A 27,496-nucleotide genomic window follows, 5' to 3' on the forward strand; every position below is an offset into this window, starting at 1 on the left:
CCAGCATTGTGTGTGAATGCTGTAACTGGTGTAATCCTGTAAGCGATACTGTTTTTTATTATAATGTAGAGTAGTGATAATAGTGACGAAGAGATGATGGTGTTCTCAGTCTGATTCACGTTGTCTTCACCATTGAGGGTATTTTCATATTAGATCATTTAGAGTACGATTGCTCCCGTCTTCACTTCACTTCTCTTCACTCCCAACTTCTGAGCATTTACATTATTGATGTTCTTCCTTATCCGAGTACTCTTGTCATTGTGGAATTTTTGTTGTGATACAGTGTAGAAAAGGGTGCCTCAGATGAGCACTGCCACCCCAGGGACCGTCATCAACAGGGACCAGCGGAGCAGCAAGGCAAAGCTCCCCTCCTGGCAGGAGGAGGAGCTGCTGCTGTCAGGCGTGGAGCCCTCCGCCTCACGCTTTAACTCCAACTGCATGGCGAAGGCAGCAGCGAAGCCAGATCTGGGTCTGTCCGTAGTGGGCTTTGCTGCCGTCTGATACAGAGGCATCAGTAATAAATTAAGACTGTTTCATAACTGGTTACAAACTCATTGCAGTCAGTTTAAATAGTAGTCAGTCCACTTCTGTGTTTTGGAACAGTTGGTGTTCACACGTGTTTCATAACCTAGCAACGTGCGCAAGAAACGTTCTTGTGATAATCTTTTTTAAGTGGACTCTCGGGCACGGATATTGGCGTATCAGTACGGTTTGGACATCATTGCTCATCCAACTTACTGAGTACTCCCATGTGCTTACTGGGCAGACATTGAACTGACTGGGAGGACAGCAGCTCAGAGACGATCCCACTGGTCTGCGTCTCACCTGTGTTGCGTTAATTTAGAATTTATGGTTTAATAGAAGCCTGTCTGTTAAATAATTGAATTTCAGATTTTTTCTATTGCTGGCCAATTTGTATTCCTTTTATCACGTTAGATTTATTTGTGTGTGTGTGTGTGTGTGTGTGTGTGTGTGTGTGTGTGTGTGTGTGTGTAAGAGAGAGAGAGAGTGCTCGCAAACCCTAAAATAATTTTATTCAAGTACTCAGTCATGGAAGTTACTTAAAATGCCCATCTTTAGTACAGTTCTCAGTGTTCACACCAATCAAAGTAGTTGGGCCTTAGGTTCAAGTGTGCTGGATCCAGGTCCAGCCCTCTGATGTAGACACCCCCTTCAGATAAGAAATATGAAGTATACATACATCGCTGAAGAAAATCCCAGTTATTAAACTGCGTTTTGAATTTAGTGGAAAAATATGGGATCAGTGGTTATGGTTATGCGTGTGTCAAAAATGTTAATTCAGTCTTTTTTTTTTTTTTTTTTTTTTCCAAATATAAACACAACACAAATAAACAATCTTAGATTTGTTTTTTTAATTCTGATGAGTTTGTCAACTTGTCTGTGCCCTCTGGAGGACCAACCATGTAAGGGTGACAGTTTTTCTAATATATGTCATTTATTTACCTTTAGTTTGTTTTTCCAGCTACACAGTTTTCTGTCAAAAGATACACCAGTTCCAATGCCTTTCCAGCGCAGCTGTTTGAGTCCACCTTAGAGCTGGCAGTCCATCGCTTTGTGCATAGAAAATCATTTGGCAGTTTGAACAAAAGTCCGTTTTTGTCCTGTGGTGTTGTTGTGGTGTATTTAACTGTGTAGTCACTTTCAGTCATAGTGTTTCCAGGTATTGTCTGTGTTCATGACAGAGAGTGGGCTCTGTTTAGCCAGTGATCTGAAAAGCCGACTGGCAAATTGGAGCGCTCATCTAAAACTCTGTGCTGGCAATCTCGAATGTGTTTAATTAACCGCATTAGAAAATATTGATTTCTGAGTAGTTTTGATCTAGTTTACTTATCTCAGAATTCATTAACAGTAACTTGGGCACCAAACTTTGACCTACTGCTTTGTTTAGTTTATTATGTGCAATTTAGGTGAAGAATCCCCGCAGGACTCTGAAAACAACATTGGCTGTAGAATCAATTCTCGTGTCCAAATCATGATTGGACACTAGATTGTGTGTTCATGTTGTAGAATAGATATCCATTGCCTCTGTATTAATGTTGCCACAGCTGGCAACTTGCTCTTGATTTACTTTAACACATGTCCCCCATCACGGGACAGGCAGGACCATCTTTTCCAAATTACAAAAGGAAAAACAAATAAAAAAGAGCAACTTGATCCAGTTCTACCATTCTCCCATTTCCTGGTAATTATCCGGACCACTAACTGTTGGAATGGAATAATGCTCCAAAACTATTTTTCTTGTAACTGTGCCATTGTGGCTGTTTCTGTGTGGCTATAATGGTTATTCTCCTCCACTGGGGACAACAAGGGGACATTGAAGAGAATGTGTCATTAAAAAGGCATGAAATTGAAAGCTGCTTCTCCATATGACTGCAGTTATTGGGTGGATGTTCATTTTAAAAGAAATTAACAGAAATATAGTATGTAAAGTTGTTGTTTTTTTTGCATGTGTAAAGCAGACCTTGAAATGGTTTAGATTGCAAACTCGTGCTTGTTTGCTGATTGAAGTCATGTTAATGAAGCAATTAAACCGAGTAAAGCTTTTTGTTTTGGAGGGAAATGCACACAGTCAGACAGACAGCTGAAATGGTTCACATCTAGCTGAACTCTTTTTAGACGGAGACAGGATGTGAAAACCTAATGTCAGGAGTACTTGACAGTTGTTTCATATGATGCAGATGTTTCAGGATGGTGTCATTTAATTTTAATATTATCACTTCAAACAGCCATCACACGCCACACTGACAGTCGGCCTTCTGGTACCATCGTCAAACATTCAGTAACATAAAGTGCTTAAGTACTAATACGGCATTCACATGCTCCTTGGATGGCCCCATTTCCTGCGTTGGGACGCCGTTCTTTCTACTTTGGTGTGTTCATAAGCTTAAAATGAAATGTGGACGCTATAATAAAGACGTATTTTAAATGATATTGTCCCAGACTTGGTGCTGTACCATTTCGTCCCCTAAAATCACTTAAAAATTGCTTTACCTTAATAGTTATCAAGGTTAATCCATATAAAGAACTTTCTTAACTAATCTAGCTCACTCTGTGTAGACTGCATGGTTACAACCCAGTGGGCGACTGTAGCTCAGGGGGGAGAGTGGGTTGTCCACTAATTGGAAGATTGGTGGTTTGATCCCCGCTCCTCCAGTCTGCATGTCAAAGTACCCTTGGGCAAGATACTCAACCTCAAATTGCTTCCGATGGGTGAGAAGTTGGTGGCAACGCTGGTGACGTTGTTGGAAAACTAGAAAGGCTCATTGTAAATGCAGGTCCATTTACTCTATTACAAAATACATGTAAGAAAAAAAAATCTATTTCTATCTTTCTTTTTGGCGTATACTTTGCTGTAACGAGAGATACATTAACAATTACCACAGGGACAAATGATAAAACGTGTGAAAATGTGTTTTGTATTTCACTGGCTCTTTGACTCACAAAGCAGCGACCTTGTATCTTAATTATTGATCTGAGCCGTACTTAATCTTTGCACTTAACCTGCAATATTGGGCTGTAGTGACCTGCACTATTTACCATTACTCATGTGATGTCCATCTCATCTGCAGCTGACAGCCCGCTCGCTACCAGCAGTGCAGTCTGATGAACGGCTCCAACCGCTTCTTAACCACCTCAGGTAAGCAGCAACAGGATTGATAACTTTGCTGCCACTTTGTCAGGACTGCATTGAAAAAGAGATTTAACAGGATTGATCTTTTGGCACCTGAGAATATTGGGGGCTTGTTGTTGGTTCTGAGTAAACCCAATCTGTCCCTGTTGACGAGTCCAGATGTTGAGGGAACTTGCTGATTCTGGGCTACACGTGCAGCATCTTCTCTTCCTATTGTTTAAGTTATTCAGTCTTAAAGTAATTAAGACTCTGCAACATGTGTATTGCTCCCCCTACAATTCTCATGCACTAAATTGTATGTATTTATATAGGTAATTGAGGGTTGGGGCCATGATTTCCCCCAGTAGTTGTTTTTGTAATATAATAAGAGAAGATGAAAGATAAGAGATGAAACAGGTCTCAGTGTGCATCCTAAACTGAATTCCAAATGGTTTGGATTAGGGCTCCAGAAGCTGTCGATTGTTTAGTAATTACACATTTCATCAATTATTCCTTCAATTAATCATATAAGAAATACTTTTTGTGTGTGTGTGTGTGTGTGTGTGTGTGTGTGTGTGTGTGTGTGTGTGTGTGTGTGTGTGTGTGTGTGCTGTGTTATTGTGGTGGGTTCTTGTTTTGTTTCAGCTTGACATGATGCCTAACTTGGGATGCTTTCTGTCATTTTCTCTGGCGTGTCTTTTCTCTTTGCCTCTTGCTATTTTCTGTGTCTTTCTCCAGTTTGCAATCCCGCGCTATCAAATCACGTCACCTGTCCACAGCCTAATCATGTTGTGTGACAGTAATAATGATCTGTGCAAAACACAGTGCACTCTATATAATTATTTGGATTAATCAAAGCTTCAATCCAAAGAATTTTTATACGGCTCATCCATGCTCAATATTAGATGGGTATGTGGAGATGGAGACTCCTGTCTTTACTCTGCATCATTTTGTCTGTATTTGTGCACGTTTTTTGAAAGCGTAGGGATAGGGACGAAATAGAGCAGGTCCACCAGAGATTGTCGGGGCAGTTTAGAGTAATTAAAGCAAGAAATGACCAAAGGAGACAATGAAGACATTTTAAAAACAGCACAAACAGTAATATAGTAAAACAAATTCTCTGTTTGTACATTTCAGTGTATTTAATAGCCTCTCAGACCACAACCATCTACACTGCTGCCTCTGTTGAAAGGTTTATTATTACGACCTCCTCCACCGTGGCCTAGTTTGTTATTGCCAGAAACTTTTGATTCTGGCCTCCAGTGTCCTCATTGGCTATATTTATGCCAACATAAAGGACGTATGGAAGTATGAGATCAGTGGCATTTACGTTTGAAACGGGCAAATCTCGTTTCATATGTTGGAGTATAAATGAGCTCTTAGTTATTGAGTTAGCAAAGTTCCTTCAGGAATCATTTGTAGCTTTAGTTTGAATAGTTGCTTTAAGTTGAGCAACAGATCCGTGCTCGTGATGTGGAAACTGTTGCTTATCCTAATGTGTTGGCGGGTCAGGTTTCACCTCAAATGCAGTACAAGCCTGTAGCTTTATCTAAAATCTCCCCAAAACATCTTTCATCAGTCCTCCATTGCCATATTTAAAATTATACCCATAAAAAAAAAACCAGAACTTAAAATGTCCAAAGTTATCATGTTTGATCAAACAATAGAACCGCTGCTAACTTCTGTTACTGAAACAGCACTTCCTGTAGATGCCTTTCATGTAAAAACCTTTAACTTGTTCACCATTTAAACTTGTTATGAATCAGCAGCAGAACACGAGTCTGCATCAAATAGAGGCTTAATAGCAGCAGCCTTCGTTTCAGCTTCAATAGCAGCTCAGCAGCTCAGAACACAGTGAGGGTGTTTATCGTACTTTAGATGAAAGTAAGAACATGAATAAAGGGGTGGAAGAAGTCGTGTTGCCTGATTGTTGATGGGGATTAGTGGGCAGGTTGTTGAGATTAGTGGGCAGGCCACTAATCTCTATGGTAGGGGGAACACGATGTGATGTAAAGCACTGCCATACGGGACTCATAAGTCATCGATTTAAAACAGATAGCAGCTTAGCAGTGTTGAGTTTGTTTGGCAGGAGGCTTTAACTATTAAACTGTGTTTCCAGTGTTTAATGTCTGGTCTTGTTTTCTGTTAAAAAGACTTTGTGGAAACATATATAATCAGTTTTCATGGCAGCCCTGATTACTTCTAAAATTGTATTAACATGTGTCACAGTCCATATATTTTTTTTAAATTAAATTATTTCTTATTTTAGTCATGCCTATGTGGGACAGGATTACAGCATCCAGAAGAATGTTGGGAAAATCTCCTTGGAACAAATTGATTCAGTAAGTTGCATTGACCATCTATTCTTGAAATGTCAAGTTCAAGGTGCCATTTTGCCTGCGAATGGGAGGTGTGAACGGGGAGAAATGTGGTTTGTATAGTAATTCTGGTGGCCCAGAGCTTTGAAGAAATAGTGCATTTAGTGCCACTTTAGCCTTAACCATCAGTTCACTTTACATAACAAGTGCCCCATAGAAAAGGGAGAAATGAATTTAAAAATAACAAGGAAGATTAAATGAGGAGAAAACTATATATTTACAGGTACAGATGGATTGTAGTGAGCCCTCTCTGCATATTAAAAGTGTTGTAATGTAACAATATTCTAATATATTAACTTAACTTCTAGCAAAGTCATTCTCTGGTAAGATATCTGTACTTCATGTGTGGCTTTCAGCTACTTCATCCACCTTTGCATCTTAGAAATAAATTAATTGTCACCTGCCTACAGCTTTCAGCAAAATCATTCCCACTCTGCATGAGGCAGCTCCACCAGAGCCTCAGAGAGAACCACCATCTCCGCCACGGTGGACGCATGCAGTACGGCCTCTTCCTCAAAGGTATAGGCCTCTCTCTGGAGCAAGCACTGCAGTTCTGGAGGTCGGAGTTCATAAGAGGCAAAGTGGATGCAGACAAGGTAACACTTGAATGCTGTAATATATATATGTGTATGTGTGTGTGTCACTGTAACAGAGATTTTTTAAAAACAAATTATAAGGTGCGTAATTTTTTAAGCTCTGGTTACTGTTAATCTGTGCGGAAATGACCGTTTTGGATAAGGCCCGGTCAAACCAGCAGTTATTGTGGGCACATTTTCCAGACATGGATTGTTTGATCCTCATATCCAACAGTGGTAAGGTTGCAAATTGGTGTTTGGAAAGAGGTACAAGAATCTGTACACTTTATACAAGGGAGGACTGCTGAAGGCAGCTAATGTCAGCGAGTGCTCTAGTGTGGATGAAGATATTTTATAAAACAAAGGTCTGGTGGGCAGAATTCTTTTTTAAAACACAAGGGAAAATATCAGTTATTATCTTTATCTTTATTAGGCTCGGCCCCTGTATGTAATATTTCGTACCTTCCTGAAATTTCACGGGGGCATACCTTATACACTGTATATGTATAAATCCTTAATTCATCAAGTTAGATGTAAAAAAAAAACCATGCTGTTTTTCCTCACAGTCTCTCTCTTTGCTGTTTCTGGCTGCTGGCAGTTTACAGTCCTGTAACTTATCCCTCCACCACTAGGTGTTGCTTTATCTTTCAGCTCAGCTGCCTGTTCTGCCAGTAGAGACCAGAGACTGAACTCTGGTGATCCATGCTGTGCACTTTCTACAGTGAGTTCAGTAGAAAGAAGACCGCCTATATTTATAATGGTATTGAAAAACATACCTTTGGGTTTTCTAAATACCCTTGAATACCATAATACCGTGATTCTGCCCAAACCTAATCTGTATACCAATAGACAGGGCCTCAGATTGTTTATGCAACATTATTTTCAAAATAAGGTAACATTTTCGTGTTATTCTGAGACTTTTATCAAAAAGTGTTAAAAATCCTAAAGGATCTTTTACATTATATACAAGGTATAAAATACTGAGAGTTTTTTTATCCTTGGACAGGAGATCAGTGGACCATAGGATAGCGCAGTCTTGATGTCTGAATGCTTCTCTCTCTCTCCAGAGTGCCATTCAACACTTAAATGGGTGGTGCTGTTTCATTCATGACAAAGTGACCCCATCAGAGCTGTATTGATTAAAAGAAAGTTCACTGCTATCATTATTTGCACACAGCACTGTGTTGAAGCTAATGAAGACTTAAGTGGCTGTGGGTTAAGATATTGTGTCTCTCAATGGAAGACGGAGACAAAATAAAGACATTAACATTTGTTCTGCATGAAGAGAGCCACACTCTTTATGTGAGTCAGAGACAATAGAGACAGGAGACACCATGTGATGGAACAGGCAGAATTTCATGCTGTGTCTTCTTGTTGCAAAGCTTTTGATATAAATGTATTTTAAATGAGCCAGGGCTGCGCCAACATTTATTTAACAGCACTGACACGATGTTGTTAACATTCAGCAGCATTAGGTTCTGTTTCTTCTCTTAGGTCATTAGATAGCTGCAGATATGTTGCTACACAGACTTGGTCAGTAAGGAAATGCATTAACATTTATAAGGTCAGACTTCTGAACCATGTACTCAAGCCGAGCTGTCAAGAAAATAACTGCCTGTTAAACAGATAATTGCTCAGCTTGTATCGATTTGCTTTTTCAGATATGAGTGTACAGTATACACTAAAGGCTGTTAGAACAATCCCTGTATGCCTCTTCACCTCGTCTGGCCTATCAGAGATAGAGATAAGTGAGATATGGAAGAGTCAGAGTTCACTGTGGTTTTTGAGTAGTTTTTTTTTATCCTTCATCCTCAGTGCAGCCACTTAGGAGTACCTGGTCGAGATATCATGCACTCAAAAGTTCATGAAACATAAAAATGAAAATTCAATTTAAGTGAGTTAACTTTTTTTCTGTGCCATCGTCTATAGTAATAGAAACATTTACAAACATTAAAAAAATTCCATCTCAAAGTAAAAATTAATGGATTCTGACTCGAGCTTAAACAATTTATCAAGGAGCCAATAGACAGAAAATGAATCTTCAACTATTTTGATAATCCATTAACTGTTAAGGGAATTTTTCACTATTTTCTGACAATATTTAAACCGAATGGTTTATCAATTGAGAAAATGGTGTTAAAAATAATAATGAAAATAATTTCTTACAGCTGTAATTTTGACTTTTACTTACATCAATTTATGTAGGGTTGGGTATCGAGCTTGGTTCTTTTAAGAGTAATTACATTCGTACTACCAAATATAATTAGAATAATAATTTATTCACGTTAAAATCTTCTGCGCCAAATTTAGGCACCTGAGGTCACCAGGTTTGACAGAGGCAAAAGTGCCAAAAAGCGCCCTGATGAGTGGAAGCAAGCCACCTCTGTATCTGTAGTTACAGAGAAAGTAAAGTACTAATACAGGGTTCCTGTAGATCTTTTAAGTCTAAAAATCTTTTTTTTCTGACATTGAAATTCAAAAAGGTCAAAATACTTTGTAATTAAAAAAACCTAATTTACAGAATGCCTGTTGCATTAACATCTCCAGATAGTCATGTTACAATAAATACTTGAAAAATAAAATGAAGTTCCTCCAAACCTTAAAAAATTAGTGTTAATTTGTTTTTTTACTTCAGTGTTGGCTACTGTAAAATTGGTCTTAAATTTCTTTCCAAGTGGCATTAAAATGGCTTAAAAAAGGCTTAAATCCTGTAAGCCTGAAGTTGTAGGAATTCTGTAAAAAAAATAAATAAATAAATTACAAAGTACCTAAAAGCAGTACTGTTGGGCACCAGTACCAAATTCCAGGTACCGTAAACAGAGCCGATTTTAAGGTGAACCTAGCTTTAACCATCCAAACTTGTCAGGATTTCATAGATTTGACTGTCAAAAGTTTCCTGAATACAAATCAAATGTCTCATCAAATCTGGGTCATTATTATTCTAAGCGTTTGTTTCTTCTTTTAGCGTCTTCGGCATCACTTGCTGAACATAATGAACAGATCAGTGCAGTATTTAAAAAAAAAAAAAAGCATAATTGCACACTTCCTAATTTTAAAGGTAATAGTTGTCTAATTTTCAATTGAAAAAACTTAAACATGTTATGTGATGTATCATTTAAGTTTTTCTTTGTAGTAAAACTTTTCAAATATAGTCGGCTCTCATGTGTGTGTTACCACATTTGTTCTGTTGGTGCTTCTATATGTAATTTTATACTTACTGCTTTCAAAAAATACATGTATAAAATTACCACATGTTAACCTGCCTTCTGCCCACTCGACACTTACATTGATATTATTATATAATATTATTTGAGTGCACTGTGACACACAGAGACTTGTCGAATCCCCTACGTGAGCTATTTTAGTTATGATTTTCATTTTGTAATTTATATTTAAAAAGTAGAAGCTTAAGAAATATTTTCCATCTGACCCGCACTGATAAACACAGCTTAATCTCACTCATAAGCCTGTTTCAATTTTGGGTGCTCATCAGAAGCTGCAGTATTAACAGGGTGCAAGGTGAGTGCCAAGAAATCTTTTAATTGTGAGTTGAATGGACACTCAGTGCAGAAATCTGGCAAAGTAGGTGCTCATGGTGGGCCTTGATCCCCGCGCTGTGTTGTCTTCAGATAATGATTTGTAGTAGTAGATCACACTGCTGGCATGTCAGTCCACGTTGTCTGCACTCTTTCCAGTCTGGGGACATGTGTTGCATCAGCCAGACAAAGTGTCCTGGCATGTTGTATGGATATCTTGAGCCTCTGTTTCCTGCTGGTGCTTCAGTCTCAGTAGTAATGAGAAGACACATCAAAGAATTCTGACTCGTCTCTGATGCACAAAGATACACACAGAGTCCTTCATGTTTTAAGCTGTTCAAAAATCCGATGTCACTTTTATGCTTTTTCACATCCCCTCGCTCAGTGCAAGTTCAGTGCAGGATTTTGGAGAGAAAGGAATCAAGTTTATTGATGCGCAATTAGTCCAAGGCAGTTTTTTTTTTTTTTTTTACAGCACTAATGTGAGTGACAAAGGGGTTAAAGCGTTAAAGGGACAGTTCCCCTCAAAATCAAAAACATACTTATTTTTCCTCCTACCATTACTACTGTTTATTAGTCTAGATTGTTTTAGTGTGAGTTGGCGAGTGTATCAGCTGTAGAGATGTCTGCATTCTCTCAGATATAATGTAACTAGATGGCACTTGGCTTGTGGTGCTCAAAGCCTAAAAAATTACATGTAGTTCAGTACAGAGAAAATAGTTCCTACATGAAACTGCTCACAACAAGGTCTGTGGTTTATCTTGAGTAACCGAATCATTATAAATTTTTGTTTTGGGCACCACAAGAGGAGTGCCATCTAGTTCAGTTGCATTGGAGCCATCTCTACGGCTGATATCTCCAGCACTCTGCACCTCACACCAAAACAATCTAGACTGATAAATAGCACTACAGGTGAGAGAAAAATATGTGTATTGATTTTGGGGGGAACTGTCCCTTTAAGCAATGCCCAAAATCCTGAGTCAACATACACAAAACTGTTGTGCTGTCAAGGTCATAATGGAAAATTAAACTATTAAAGCCACAAAAAGCTAAAATATGTTCAACATTTTGTCAATCAAATTTCAAAAATGCAGCTAACTGTAAAATTGTTTATGACCTCCTTAAAAGCAAAACATCAAAGTCAAGGACACAAGTGAACTCTATCGGCAAACTTTAAAGCGCCAGACGTCTGCAAATCATCAACGTCCTCTGTTTGTTTGTTCCAAACAAAAAAAAACCTCATATTTTTTTGACCCGGTTCATTATGAACAATCTAAAAAAAAAACTATTTACCGTACAGAGACCCTGCCTCTAAAAATCAAACCGTAAAACATGTCGTTTTTGTTTATAATTGTGAAAAGAAATATTCTGCTCTTTTGGGTGTTAATTACAATGAGCACCTGCCTTTTAAAGCCAGGGAAAAGTACTGGTAGGGGAGAACTAATAAGGTTTCATTACTAATCTGAGATGAAAAGTAAACAAAAATATCACCAGTAATTTGCGTAGCTCTTTGAAATGATTTCCCACTGCAGCAGAAATATGTTCGAAGTGAGGACAGTTATTTTGGAGTTGGTGTTTTCTTTATTCTCTAGAGAATTCTTTTTTTGTGTGTGTGCGCCTACATTTAGTTGAGCCATTTAAAGATTTCCCGTATCTTTTGTGCAGCTTTGACATGTTTAAAGCATGTTTTTAGACTAATAAACCAGCGTCCATCTCTGCTGTCTTCACTCTCTCCTGTCCCACTGTCTGCTCAGAGCCTCATGGTAACAGCTGTGCACTGGACTCATGTTACAGCCCTCATTGGTGCCCCATTTATTTCCGAAGTGGCTTGGTTCCCATGCACGAGCTCCCAGAGACAGTGTGACGGGCTGTGCACAAAGCCCAGCTCTTGTTCCCCGGCAGAGGCAGCAGAATGGTGCTGACCAGATCGCAGCTCTCACAATGATGTATGTGTTAAGTCAGCGACTGCACTTTGTGGCATGCTGCACAAAGCCTGCTCATTAGTATGCGACAGGCACTGAGGAAAAAGATGGGAGGCAGCGATGCCGAGAGGGAGGCCTGGAGGAAGAGGCGATGTAATATTAGACTAGAGGGAGAGAGAAATTGATGAAATCAACTTGATCTATCCATTTTTCTCACCACAGAAGTTAGCCTATTCGTTTGGAGGAGTGTCTATTTGAACCACATTTTATTGTGTTGTATTGCCTTGAGGGTAGAGCTGCTTGTTTTACAGATGTTCACTTCAGGTTAATTAATTTCCACTAACTGACACCATTTTTCACATAATAGTTTTGGTTTGCTCTGGGGCCTTCTCAACAACGGCAGATTTTTATTGGATGACACTTGATATTAACTGCTGTGGAAGTTTGGTTGCACTGTTTTATTCTTTTATCACTGGTATTTTCAGCACATTTTGAAAATAGCCCCGAGGGCCTTCTGCGACCCTGGATAAACATATATATCCTGATTCTTCGCTTCAAAATACTTTCTTTTTAGCACAAATAAGCATTTAAATAATGTATCAAATTAAGAACAAAAAACTATCAACGAAAAGGGGGAAAAAAATGGATTTGAGAGACAGGATAGCATTAACCTGACCTGAATTTTAAGGAGCATAACTTTTTTTCGACTTGGCTCGAATTTCAGCTTTGTCAGGCATTGTTTACTATGCAGCGTGTAGGAGAGAATGAGAACCAATCATGGCTCGATCAGCCGCTGCCGACTGACCACCCAATGTTTGGATGAACTTCTGACTTTTCAGAGGTTTCGGTCAGCAGTCCTCAGGCTCTTGCACAGTTGAAATAGAGCGAGAAGTCGATTCCCCAACATTCAAACCTTTTTTTTTCTCACTGCAACTGTGCAAAATGGCAAAGGGTGTTAGAAAATGCCAAAATGACTAGTCATGTTGACAGAAAACATGGAGGCCAGGTGGATTGAGCTCTGGCAGCAGCATCTCTGCCTTCTTTGATGTTTCCTCCTCCTTCTATCACAGTGGACATGAAAAAGAGAAATGCTGGCAGTAATGCATCATTGTGAACCATCCTGTTGTGACACATGTGTAGATGTGTGATAACAACTAGTTACCAGCACCTATTCGGTTTAATAAAACTGCTCTCCTGAAAAAAGTTTTCTAGCTTTTGGGTTTATTGTTATGGTATGTGGCTCACTGAATACGTGCAGTGTTCCTTCCTGCTGGCCCCGCCCACTCATTGTGATGAGGGCACGAGCATGTTTTTGCCGTCTTTCTGAAATTATGTAACAACAGGTGCAATTTAAACAATCAAATGACATAATGTTTTTTTTAAACTGACATAAGGCTCTTTTAATGACTGTGATGCACAGCGCAGCTTTAAGGGTGTGCAGCAGGTTTGTGACAGCATTTTAGTTAACTTGCAGTCATAATTTGTCCTCATTGCCTTTTAGTTTAAAATTCTACTTGTGCTTTGGGTGTAAATGACCTTTTTTTAAAAGCTGTCCTTTTCTCCTTTGTGCAACATCAAACCTCTTAACTTGCACGCTTGCAGTATTTTATAGTCCCCTCACCTTTTTTATTGTTTTTGGTTCTGAAATGGCCTGTAGTGGCGCTTAAAATGGGAAGTATTTTAATGGTATTACATATAAGAGAAATTGAAGCTGCAGGCACATCAGTCACTATGGACTGAGCCTAAGAAGCCATGCCAAGTTTACACACATAGACGCGCACACACGTACGTAATCCCTTTGATTGTGTCCTATTTCTCTGTCTCCATCGCCGCAGGTTTTTGTGAATGTGTCCTAGAGTGTGGGGGGATGTTACAGTGATGTAGCCCCATGAGCCAAGCTGTGCACTAGAAGAGCTGTGGCTCTGCTCCTTTAATGCAGCTTTTGTGCTTGTGTTGAGACTCTCTACTCTGATTTACTGAATTCCCTCAGTTTGGAGGTCAGCTGTGTGAGAGTATATCCAGGATTATCTGAAGTGTGGGCTGAAGTGTAGGAACACAGTTGGTGATTAAAGGGAACACCGAAAATATCATATCATATTTAGAGGAGTTGCATTCAATGTGAGTAAAAATAGGATGAGTTGTGAACAAACTGAAAGCTGTATTGTACATCTGATGCTGAAGGGAATCCGAATACTGTTTTTGAGGACACAAATCGAATGTCTTTAGAAGACGGCAAGTCAAAAATGTGTTCATGTTTAATCCCAGAATTTAAGAAAGAGCTTTATAATCTGCTGTTCCTCTTAAGTTATATTTTTAAACACCAGTTTTAGCAGTAAAAGTGAGACCCCCTCAGTCTCTGGAAGAAGTGAAAGTTTAATATATAATTACCAAGTCTCACTTTTTTGGACCACATAGGATCTTTTTATGTCCTAATTATTTCACATAATACATATTAAACACACTTTAGCGCCAATGGAGTTCCAAGATCCGTTTTAATAGAGAAGGGCGGTCTTAAATCAGGAAACGGTGTCTTGAATCCTTCGAAGCTCTACATAATTAATATTTGATTTATTGTACTTAAAGAAGATTTTATGGATTTGTGAATTGCCGCTGCAACTTGTCACATTAGCAAGTTCAAGGGTTTTATTGCAACATTAACGTGTTATGAAGGGAGCAGTCATAGTGATTGTGTTCTGCCACAGTCGAAGCACGCTGTGTGTATTTTACTGTTTGATTTTTAGCGGCAGGGTCCCTGTAAATCATTTTTAATGGTCGCACGTGAGCTCTGTAGACATTAAAAGAGCTCACTGTGAAGATTGTGCAGAATGACCCCCATCTGAAAAGTATGACGGGCTTCTAACACACTGGACAGAAGATGGCGTGAAGGTTTACAGATGTTTAGTACTTCAAATTTAATTGATACAGTTCACTTGTGTCCTTGACTTTGATGTTTTGCTTTTTGGGAGATCATATAAAGATTTACCAGGTATTCAATCAGGGACTCGCATAGTTTAATAGAATTCAAGTCCAACCAAAAGATCGGTCCCCCTCCAAGGGGTCTTATATTAAATCCGAGGGGTTGTGAGATATGAAAGGAAAGAATAAAAAGCTATGTGATAGCCTTTGCCAGAGGCATTATTTTTTTTTGGGTTGTTCGTCCGTCCATACGTCCCATTCTCCTGAATGAGATATATCAAGAATGCCTCACACAAATGTTTACTTAGGCTTAACAATTAACTGATTATATTTCGGTGGTCATTGTGACCTTGCATCTGCCTCATTCTCATAAGTGTGATCTCTTAACAACTTTTTAAAGAATTTCTTCATATTTGGCACAGATGTCAACTCTGACTGAACATTGAACCGTTTAGAATCTGGTAGTCAAAGGTCAAGGTCACTGTAGGTGTATTTTTAATGTTTCTAGCCCTATGAATTAAAGGTCTTTCATGCTTTTCAAACCATTTTGAGTTCCTGGATGTGGATCTTTTATATAACTTTTCTAGGTGTTGTAAGTTTCTCCTTTTTTTGAAGTATCCCCTTTCATGAGCACCAGTGGTTTGAAGGACACCAGAAGCGCTCCTGCTGCCTCTCTTTTTCACTTTGACCTTGTCTGTTTGATTCTCATGAACATGATATCTCAGAAACACCTTGAGGGATTTTCTTTTTAATTTGGCACAAACGTTTACTTGGATTCAGGGATGAACTGATTAGATTTTAGTGGTTAAAGTCACTGTGACATTGCGTCCATCTCATTCTCAGAATCACTGACCTCATTTCTAGGGATGCACAATATTGGAGTTTTTGCAGATGTGCTAATATCTCTTTTGTCGTGGAATTAAAATCACATTATGCATACTCCTATCGTGATGGCCCACCAGCAGATGGAGACAATACAATGTTTTTCAGTGTAAGTGATATTCAGTCATTGTGCAAAATAATAATAATACTTCAACTTAGGGTTGATGTTTTGTACAACTTCACTCTGTCAATAATAAAGCCAATATCTGCCGATACCGAAGACATGCCAATATTATTGTGTATCCCTCCTCGTTTCAGCTCTATACACGCCCATATTAACATGTATCTAATACATTTAACTTGTTGAGTGAACATTTTAAAGTATTTGGATATTACATTTAAAGTAGACATAGTGGGCACATTGCAGTGAGTACTGGAGCATTGTGTTGAGATTTCATCCATGTATTATTTAATTTCAAACATCCTCTTGATATTATTGAATTAAAATACTCTGCGGGACAAAGGGCAAAAGCAATGAGAGGGAAAGATGGCCATTCTACAATAATTCAGCTATCTCAAGTGTGACGACACCTCTACAGCAGGTTCTCTCTAATAGCTCTATATTTCATTGAGGAAAACACCCTGTCAAAACTGACATGATGTATGACAATGTCTCTTTTCACCCCAACCTTGTCCCTCTTACACTCTCATCCTCACTAATGCCTTCTCTCCCCTCTTCTGTCTTTCCCTCTGTAGTTTGACAAAGCATATGCGTACAGCATCCGCCACATGTTTGGCAAAGAAGGCAAGCGCACAGACTACACCCCCTACAGTTGCATGAAGGTGATTTTATCAAACGCACCCAGCCAAGGCGATCATCATGGTGAGTTGATGGCTGCTGAGAGAAGCCATTACGCATGTGATGAGCCACTCCACTGTCATTATCAGGCTTTTTAGTTAAAGCACTTTGCCCAGAAATCGTGACACAACTAACTGTAGACATTGTCATCACGAAATCTCTGCATATGTAGTTTGTACATGCTGAATATTTCAGTCTCCTCCCATCACTGAAACGACTAATGTGCTTTGTTAATTGCTTATTTATATGTCCATTTATTTTAATTAATTTTCACTTAATGTTTGTAGGATGTCCTTTCCGCCACAGCGACCCAGAGCTGCTGAAGCAGAAGCTTCAGTTCTACAAGGTGTCTCCCAACGGGATCGGCCAGGTGGGTGCCCTCCTGTCGACAGCACGCCTCCCAAATGGTTGGAAAGCTCTAGAGCAACCATTATCTGCTTCAAACGGGGCAGTGTTCACTTTGTTAGAGACATTTTTGCTGACATTGGCGGTTTTTTTTTTCATTACTAAAATGTAAATTTGAAAAGAATTCACAAGAGAAATTCCAGCGAAATCTACGTTCAAGCGGACAAACTAAGTAAAACCACAGAAGCCACCTCAGAGCACTGTTTGATTTTGTTTTTATTGATTCGGTGGCTTTTCTATGTTAACTTGTCTTGCTTGTCTATGTTAAGTTTACCAGCTGATCAGTCAGTGAATATGAGTGTGTGACATGCACACATACGCCGAGCATAGACTGTGTATAAAGATGGACAACTCATCCCAAATTATATCCAGGATGTGGCTGCTGTTATCTTGCGTCAGTGACATCATTCAGGGCCAGATTCTATGCTGTGGCGTTCTCCGCAGTACGGGAGGTCCTGCCAAAACACCCGTCCGAACAATCCCAAGCAGCCCCATTGAACATGAGCGCGCAGATTGGCTATCACAGCTGTCAATCATGGCAGAAAATCCCCTTTTTGTAGCATTGAATAACATATTACAACCAAACAAATCTGAGAAACGATAATTTGAACAAAAATCAGGGTGATGAGAATAGCCTTAAATTACAGAAACCATCTTTGGGAGAAATTTATTTGGCGTGTCCTTTGAGTTTTTAGTTTGGCCCATGTCCCATTCACTAACATACAGGGGGCTGGCTTTATGACCTGAACTGCAGCCAGGCACCAGGGGGCTGTTGTCATCCATCTTCATATACAGCCTATGACGACGAGCAGCAGCAGCGAGCCACTGTCCGAGACCGACACCATTGAGACTGACACAGATCTCAGCAGCCGCGGGATGTAAATGAGACAGACTTGGGCTCGGTGGGGATGGAAGTCTGTTGTCAGAGAATCCCACAGGAAGCAAACATGCAGACTGCTGATGGTTGCCTCGGCCAGCTGAGTTTGCTGCAAGCCAGCTGGCTGTGAAAACAGGTGACCTGCCTCATGTTCTAAAACCAGCTACTTTCAACTCGACAAGCTGAGTTGCAGAAAATATCACGGTTTCGTGGTATATGGTATTAGATAATTATGATTATCATTATCATTTACAGCATCCCTTAAGGGAATAAAAACAGAAGGTTTCGTTTTTTTAATTCAACAAGTGCTTTACAGAAACTGAAACTGGAAACCGTTTTTTAAATAGAAGGATGTGAAAAAAATGTGTATAAAGTCTAACAGGCCGTCAGTGAGGAAAGAAGATGCTCACGGACAGGTGAGACCGTATTTCCAGTTTGATTTTTTTTTCTATAACTTAGAAGCAAATGTACACAATATGATGACCATCAATACTTATACAACAGCAGATCTTGAAACCGGTAAACTGCTGCAACCCTAAATTGGGATCATTTGTCCTCTGACCATGAAAATTCAGCAAATATAAATCAATTTTAGCCGTGAGTTTGTAAAATCCAATCCAATAAAACATTCATTCAGAAACTGGCCAGTGTTACCACTCACCAGGCCCTCGGTGGCTGAGAGCAGTTGGCTTTAGACGTGATCTTTGAATTTTCCGTATCTACTGTAAAGTGAATATCCGAGAACATTCAGGAAATTATATTTCATAGGTTACATGAAACTTTGACCTGCTGCTGGTGCTAGATGAAAAGTGACGTGAATTCCTGCATGAATGTCGGCACAAAATGTCACAGCAATCCACAGACACAAGTATCAAAATAAATTATACTGTTTTCACAGGACAACCTACAATATCTTCCCACAGTAGTGCCTTGTTCAGGGCTCCCGTGATCATGAAAAACCTGGGAAAGTCATGGAATTTAACACTCATTTTCCAGGCATGGAAAAGTCATGAAATTAGTAAAAATCATTGAAAGCTTTGGTGATGACATTTTGTGATGTGTAATGAAATTAAGTACAATAATCTCTTGGGATAACTTTCCTTATGTTACATAGTAGAAAATTAATTTTGCGCATTTTAGTACAACATAATGTCGCTCTAATATGCTTCAACTTATGAATGCACGATAGTGTTTCAGCATCGGCATTGTGATGCGTGATAGTCGCAAAGAAAGACGTGCCAGGTCAAGTGAGGCAGATTAATGCAAACAACTTATTTGTCGCTTGATACAAAAGGAAAACTCGCTCGGTTCTCCGTTCCAATGACAAATACTGGCTAAACCTTTCCCTTTAAGACCGCCTCCTATTTGTGTGTGTGTGTGTGTGTGTGTGTGTGTGTGTGTGTGTGTGTGTGTGTGTGTGTGTGTGTGTGTGTGTGTGTGTGTGTGTAGAACAGTACTGTAACTGGGCCTTCAAGTGCTGCAGACACTGTGACATGCATGCTTTTGTGAAATGGAAATTTTATCATGGTTCCTTTTAAAAGTCTTGGGAAAGTTTGAAATTTTATCAATGAAAATGTGTTGGAACCCCGTTTGTTTCTGACAGACCTGCAATGTAAAAATAGTTAAAGCTATAGTATTATGATGAAGTTTCTCGTGGATGTTCAACATGCTGTTTCTTTAATCCCCTAAGCAGCTTCCAGTCCAAAGTAAAGCTCACTAATTGGATGTGAAGTACTGAGATCACATCAGGTGATATTTGCCCTTTTACACAAGAGTAAAAAAATAATTTAAGTCACAGCACAGCAAGTGTTTGCCCATCATAATCAGTGTTTTGTGTGCAATTTTGCAAATGTTCCTGGTATTCCCTTTTACAAAATAACAAAAACTGCAATATCTGGCAGAAACTGAGAACAGCTCATCACTGATCTCATACCAGCCCCAGACTTGAGCATGCTAGTGGCAGTATCACGCTGCAGGCAGCCTTCAGGAATATAGGGAGTAATGAAGGCGCCAAATACAGGCAGATTCCTCAGAAGAGTCTCTCTCTCAGCCAGTGCTGAAGACCTTGGATTTATTTTTTAGCAGGTCATTCACCCTGAGTATGCAGTCACGCTAACACTACAGCGCTTTTAGTACAAGAATGAGAGTTCGTACGTGACCCTATCAAAGCCGGAGCTTCAAAATATCTCCTCACATCCTCTCTTTTCAACTTCAGAAAAAAGGAGATCCCAAAATTGAGATGTTTCAGAGGGTGTTATTGTTGCCAACAGTTATTCTACAAAGAGTTGACTCAGGGCATGCATATTTAAATAGGCTTGTGATCTGTTTTCACTGCTTTTGCAAAGATCTCTGGAAGGATGTATTCACTGCTGTCGTTATGATTCATGAGGAATGCTTGTGTAGGTAGTTGACTGAAAGCCAATTAAAACAATTTTGAATAAGGGGCTGCAACAACACAAAATGTTGACATTATTTTCTGTAATTGTAATGTGTCTGTATCTGATTTTCGGCAGTTCAACAGTGGAAGAAATTATTCAAATTCAAACCTAACCTGCTGTCTTCTCTCTTTCTGTCCTCTATCTGCAGATCCTGGAGCTGGTGAAAGGGATGCACTATCAGCTGGCATGCCAAAAGTACTTTGAGCTGACACACAATGTAAGTGCAGATTTCATTTTGAAGTGTGTAGTATCTGAGGCTATCTGTGTCAGATGCAGGGGGGTTTGGTCCGTCCATCTAATGCACGAGGGCTCAGGAGACCCACAGCTGTCATCAGCCCCATCATTAGCTGGCTGTCATAGCCACTTAATTTTATAGGTTTATTATAGCATTTAGATCTATTTTGTCCCCCGTAGAGACTTATTTAATTTAATCTGTCTTAGTTTGGATGCTTGAGTCATCATCCCTTTCAGTCACACTCGAGGACCTCGTTTTAGAGAAAAGCGCAGGGATTGAAAAAAAAAGAAACAACATCTCAAACTCAGAACATAATTGTGACTTTGAATGCATTAAATTCAGCTGAGATTGGCAGAGTTTAAATGCTGGATCAGTTAAAAAAAAAAATCAACGGTGGTCTGTGCATCAGTTAAATACGTTCCTCCATAGTGTTAGAGGAACCTAACACTAAATCACCTGTCACTTGGAAATGCCATTGTGGTTACTACTGATTGTTTGTGCATGTGATGTTACAACTCAGGTTTAGAAAGATAAACTGCAAATAATACACAGATTTAAAGCACAGTATTAAACGTGTTTTTTTGGGGGGCAGCTGGATGGATGAGCAGAGTTACTACAGAAACTACAGTCAAAATTTGTGGCCGTGACAGGCTTGCTTTTTATGTAACTGCATGTAAACTGCTACTTAGCGTACTAGCGTACTGTACTAGTTCACAGGTATCGACCAATAATCAATAACCAATACCATATAGTACAGAATCTTCTTCAGTCAAAACATGCCTGTGTTCAATCCTGTTTCTGCCGGGGGATTTATCTCGGACTGTCCCGACTCCTTCTGTTGCTGCCGTCTCCAGACCCGCTCTTCTCTGGTCAGTTTAGCATCTGCCGTTAACACGAGCTAACACAGCAGCAGCTAACATCCAAAGCCAAACCGTCAAACGGCTCCAGCAAGCTCTCACTGACACCCAAAAATCTCGACTTTGACATTAAACCCAGTAATATCTTGTAAGTATGTTTCGCCGTGTTTTTTGCTAACTTTTAGCTCTGTCACTGTGCAGCTGGGTGAATATGGCTACATGTCATTCTGTTCACATTATGGGTATTGAATGAAGTACCCTGTTTGTATTGGTGTTACTTCAACGGTACTAGTATTGTTATTTTTAAATTATACCCAGCCCTATATAGCAAGACTGGAAACAGGAAAAACACTAGTTTGGCTCTTTCCAAAGTTAAAAAAAAAATCCACCTTCAGCGCCAACACCTCAAAACATCACTAATGTACACATTGTGTCTCATTCCTTTTGTACACACACATACACTTGTAAATTTAAACGTTGTGGTTTTAAAGGAAGTTAAGGAGCTTAACAAAGCTAATACACTCCTGGCTTCAGCTTAACGTAAATGCTAACTTTGGATATGAAAGGAATTATATGTATATATATATTGTGCCGCGAGTTTACAGTTTTAATCCTGGCTTACATCGCTAGCTGGTTATTAACTTTGATGGAAAATGTTTGGGTCACGTGTTTGCTTACAGTCATTAAATGAATATTAATTTAGTCCATGCATAAAAACCCAAAGATGTGTTCTGCAGAATTCACATTCTTATGAAGCTACAATAAGATAAAAGCAAGGATTTAACAGGAGTATGTTTGGTTTTGTGAGTAACAACCCTTTCAGCCACATGCAGATATATAATATTTTTATACAAAGCAGTGAAATCCTAATATTGAAATGTGTGAAATAATTAATGTGTGTCAAACCATGTCTCAGAAAGTAATTTTCATCACTCTGGTGGATCAACAGGTAGAAATAGCAAATTAAAATGTCTTTTTACAGACGCTTACTTGGCAGATGGAAGATGCTGATGCTGTTGTGTACAAATGGTGATTTAATACATAAACTCACATTCAATGGTTTTGAAAACATCAATCACAATTACATAATGGTTTATAAATGATGGAAAGGTCAAGGAAAGAGCCCGAACTCCATCTGTTAATTGATTCATAGGTTTTCACTCCTCATGAGTGATTTTGACATTTTATTTCCTGAAAGGGCATTTAATCTTTTCACTGAATTAGCGCTCTAATTTGGCCATGAAAGCGCGCTGTCCTCCTCATTGTTAATAAATTAGTAAATTGTTAGTAAATTATTAAACCACTCCACATCGGAAGCAGATGTTACACGACCATCTCATAAAAGGTAACATAACACTGAGTCAGTCGGTATCTTACCCTCTCCTGTGATTTCTTTATTTTATTGAGCAGATTGAGGACCCAAATTTCTCGCTCAATCACCCCAACCAGTACTTTATAGAGAGCCAGAAAGTTTTGGGAGGAGGCAAGGACATAAAGCGAGAGATGGACAATCCACAGAGGTCGCAGGAAAACTCGGCCGTCAGAGGATCCAGCGCGGCTCGAGAAGCTGCAGCAAACGCCCCCCAGGATTTGGCCGAAATGACAGAGGATCTGGACTCTTTCTTTCAAGACGCCTGATGTATTTTCATTTTTTTTTTCTACGAGGACTTGACATTTGGATGGTTCATATTCACACTTAGATGTCGTAATCTCACTGTACATGACATTTTAAGTATTAAAGTTGCATATTAGTAATTCTCCATGATGTTTTACTCTGTTTTCAACATAGCAAAGTGTGAGTTAACCTTGACTTTACATAAACTTCAGTATCAGACCAAAGCAGTTTCCTTCCTTTAAAATTCCTTGTCATGTTAGTGACATTTAGCTGTTTAAGCAGAGTGTAAAAAGTAGTCTCAGTTTCTCTGTCTTTGTTTTCACTTGTCTGAACTCAAATGGCTTCTGCCCAGTCTCAGTGCACAGAGTTTTGGCAGGGACGTGGTTGTGGGGGTGATGACTAGAACATTTCCCAGCTGTCTCAGAAACAATGTCATTGTATTTGCTGGCAGGAGTATGGATGAATGGTGGCAGGAGGATGGATGAAAATAAACAATTTCCACAGTTGTATTATGCCGCCTTGGAATATTGCCTCATAACGCACAATGCAATTTATTCAAAGCATACGTGGTCAGGAGATATTTCCTCCTCCTTCTCTCGAAACTTCTGTCTGCAATAATTTGTGAAAAAATGTTGGCTCTCTGAAAGTCGGGAACCTTTTGCACTTGTGTGGCGACACAGGCTGCTTCTCTAATCTCTGTTCTTTAGGAGGTACAGTGGTGCGCTCGTATCTCCACTCTCACTATATGCATTTTATAAGATTACTAACTTTAGATCCAATTAGAGGCACTGAACAGGCAGCCCTGAATTGCATGAATACAAATGTGTTTTCTGGGAGGCCGAGGGAAATGTTGAATGTATGAATGAAAAGCTTTTTTTTGTGATTTAATGATCAGGAATTTTAAATCAAATGAGATCTCCCCAAGGGTCCAAAAGTAAAAGAAATTATAGCACTTTCTCTACAGGCTTTTCTCTTAAAAGACTTTTTGACACTCACACCACAGTTCATCACTGTCTCATGCTTGTAACGTCGCAGCACAAACACACGGCCTGCTCCAGAGCTGCACATAGCTGGAATTAAATTAGGTCTTAAAATCCAGGCATGGTGCTTGACACAGAGAGGATTTATCCAGTATAATAAGGCAACTGGATAACAGTGCGCAGCTGGGCTGCTGTCAGCAAGACACCCTTGATGTTTAATATTTGGTTGTGCATGACTACGTTTGACAAAGCTGGCACTTTCTTAGACTGTGGGCAGGCAGTTGACTAGGATGGTGTTTATCTCCTCCGAATGGATTTACAATCATTAGTCACGAACTTGCTTGCTTTCGTCGTGCAATTTGTTCTCTCCTCGTGCTCATTACATGGGCGAGAGGTGTTCTGGGGATGGTGCATTATCCGAAAGGGCAAGAAATTTAATCCAAGACTGAACCGCAACATTTGTTCCATGAGCCTCGTATGGAAGCTGACATGCAGGGTGAATCTGTATGCAGGGATGTGCCGTGTGTGGAGTGAAGCTTTGTGAATGTGTTGCAATCTAGAGCTTGTAAATGCTGCAAACACAACATCCTCAAGTTCATTTGCATTGCCTCTGTAGACGAGTAATATCAGTTCCAATATAGAAGAAAGAAAGCAAAACTTCAATAAAGTGTTGCAGAATAAAATGATCACCTGCCTGATGTGAAAATGCAGCAAAACCAATCAAAAGGTTATTTGTCAGTAGTATTGACTACTCAGCATTGACTATTGTACATTTCTATTCACAGCATGATGTTTCTCTTTGTCCTCTTCCTTATATAATTTAACCCAGGGGACCAAATGTGCAGCGGTTTGATTTGTTATTCAATATGCTTCACCAGAAGCAGCTCTGGTTAATTTTGGGATTGGTGCACATTTTGTTTTCTGCTTATTTTTAGGAATTAGATAACATCCCATAAGGCACACTTGTACGTCTCGCCCTCAAGCTTTATAAAAATGAGCACAATTTATTTGATAACTGTCTCATTCCTCATTTCAGATCTCATAAAAAGGTTGTACAGCCATGATGGAGTATTAGCTTTTCAGTGGGAGGAAGAGCTGATTATTTTGGGTCTTTAGTGGATTCTTGTCAAATTAGCTGCACTGCAGTCACAAACTTTATCCTCACTGCACCGAAGTCGCTGCCACACTTTTAGGCGATGCATTTTTTTTCAAAGTAATAAAAAGTTTAAGAGGCTGTGGAGCAAAGCCTGATGAAGGTTAAATTAGTAACAGCATCTTGAGTTAAGCTGTGGAATACATAGCTTAAAGGGACAGTTTCCCTCGAAAACAAAATACGTAGTTGTCCTCTCACCCATTCTGCAGTTGATGAGTGTAGATTGTTTTGGTGTGAGTTGCCGCGTGTTTGAAATATTGGCTGTAGAGATGTCTGCCTTCTCTCAAATATAGTATCTCTACTGAAGTGCATCTGACAACTGTATCCCTAAAACGAGTTGTAACATTAGCTAGCTCAGAGGTGCAAAGTGAGCTAGCAGTAGATGTGCAGTGATGTGGTGCGTGGGTGTGGTTCGGTACAAAGAAAATAGTTCCTACATGAAACTGCTCACAACTGATATATGTATTATTTTAAGATTTTAAGTAACCAGGTCTTGATTTCTGGAAAGAGACATTGCTGTTGAGTTTTTCAAATGTATTTTTTTTTTTTGTGTGTGTGCTTTGACCACCACAAGCCAAGTGCCATCCAGTTTCATTATAATATTACAATCTAGATTGATGAATGACACTACAGGTAAGAGGAAAAGTGTATTTTAAATTTTGGTTGACATGTCACTTTAAAGGCGTAGAGTTATACTTGTTAATTTTTTGTGCAAAAAAAATTAATTTTAGGTGTAAATCTTGAAGTGATCAAATGCATCCTAAGAAGTGGCATTTGACATTTAAAACATTTCATATTCAAAATCTCCTCCTAGCATTTTGAGGAATGAAGGTAAAGGTGCTATCTAACCATCCAAAATGAAAATGTTAACTAAATCTCTACGGTTTTAGTTATTTTTGTTTTATTTAAGCCAAGTGCTCTGCTGTCAAAGGTACGTGCATTTAAAGATAATGGCAATGTGGTGACATTTACCTCCTCTATTCTCCAGATTCTCCCAAATGTCATCTGTGAGTATATTCCCCTCTACAACCCAAAGTCTCAATGGGATGTATTAAACACACATTACATAGATGTTTACTTTACTGGCAAAGAAAGCAGGAAAAAAAATACCATGAAAAACATAGCTCCAATCTGCTTACAACAGCCTGAAGATTTTATATGAAAAATTATGTACATTATGAATTTGACCTTTCACTTTTTACAATTTCCCCCGAGGATTCACATGACTCACTAGAAATGGTGACATTTGTTAGAGAAATTGTGCGTGCAGATGACTTTGCAAAGGTGAAGATGAGAGTAGCAAGACTGATAATGGGAATTGTATTAACAGTATATTACCTATTTTGGAGCACTTTCTTTGAGAGATTTCCAAGAGCCTTGATTTGTAATTAATTTTCCTCTTTGTAATGGCATTTAGCTAAAGTAGCATGATGGGATTTTATTGGTTCAAAAACATTGAAAATCCATTATGTACAGTAGATGCACTGGGAAAGTGAATATGGGTATTCATGGTATTATTCAATTGTATTCAATTTTGGTGCTGAAATCTTACTTTCTTTCAATAATTATCTGACTATTATGATAATTGTCTAAATGAAATTAATCTAATCAAAAAGTCATGCAGTTCGTTTACTTTTTAGTTTCTTTAACTGATGGCGGGATTTTACACACAGAAGTCTCTGTTTGACTGGCACGCTTTTGGGATGCAGAAGAAAACCAATGCAAACAGAAGGTGAACATGCAAACTCTACATGTGGCAGGGAATTGATTTTTTTGTTCCTGCTGCCTTTGGCTTGAAATATAAAAGAGATTTTAGCAGGAAACTCAGTCACTACAATGTGTTTAAAGAGAAACTGTGAGAGACGGTGTCCTTCCTACAAGGGTTTATACAGTACGGAGAGGATGCACCTATTGGCATTATTCCATTGGTCTAAATCTGGAGATCCACGACTGTCTATTACTGTCTCCTGATGACGTTGGTTGCTATTGATTGTAACAGCAGATGGAAGCATCAGTTACAATCCCATTGGCATTTTTATCCAATCCTTGTGAAACCTGGCAGTTGTTGTTATGATGCAGAGTGTGATTTTGGTTCCTTCAACATTTCTCATTAAGTCATCTCTCCAAACAAAAATTATCCAGGAGATGTGACAACCCTGTTGATTGTAAAATTGGAAGCAAATGTCCTGCAGCTGTATGTAAACTCATCATTATTCCCCTGGGCGTTGTCTCATTAACCTGACAGATGTGTGAGCCGCTGCTCATGTGATTAACTTTGCTCACAAACTTTTCACTCT

General features: G+C 39.1%; 1 protein-coding gene across 1 annotated transcript in view; it reads left to right on the forward strand.

Moving 5' to 3' along the window:
* Positions 1–23,578, forward strand: part of prim2 (DNA primase subunit 2) — a 32,205-nt gene extending 8,627 nt beyond the window's left edge. Inside the window, exons 8-14 of the mRNA XM_042502244.2 lie at positions 3,591–3,658; positions 5,901–5,973; positions 6,420–6,605; positions 16,537–16,663; positions 16,927–17,009; positions 20,508–20,576; positions 22,862–23,578. Of these exons, the coding sequence (XP_042358178.2) occupies positions 3,591–3,658; positions 5,901–5,973; positions 6,420–6,605; positions 16,537–16,663; positions 16,927–17,009; positions 20,508–20,576; positions 22,862–23,089 (834 nt within the window). The 3' untranslated portion in view covers positions 23,090–23,578. The remainder of the gene's footprint in view (positions 1–3,590; positions 3,659–5,900; positions 5,974–6,419; positions 6,606–16,536; positions 16,664–16,926; positions 17,010–20,507; positions 20,577–22,861) is intronic.
* Positions 23,579–27,496: the final 3,918 nt, after the last annotated feature.

The sequence above is a fragment of the Plectropomus leopardus genome, chromosome 13, assembly GCF_026936395.1.
Source record: "Plectropomus leopardus strain MGB_pleo_1.0 chromosome 13, ASM2693639v1, whole genome shotgun sequence".
In the NCBI taxonomy this organism is placed as follows: Eukaryota; Metazoa; Chordata; class Actinopteri; order Perciformes; family Serranidae; genus Plectropomus; species Plectropomus leopardus.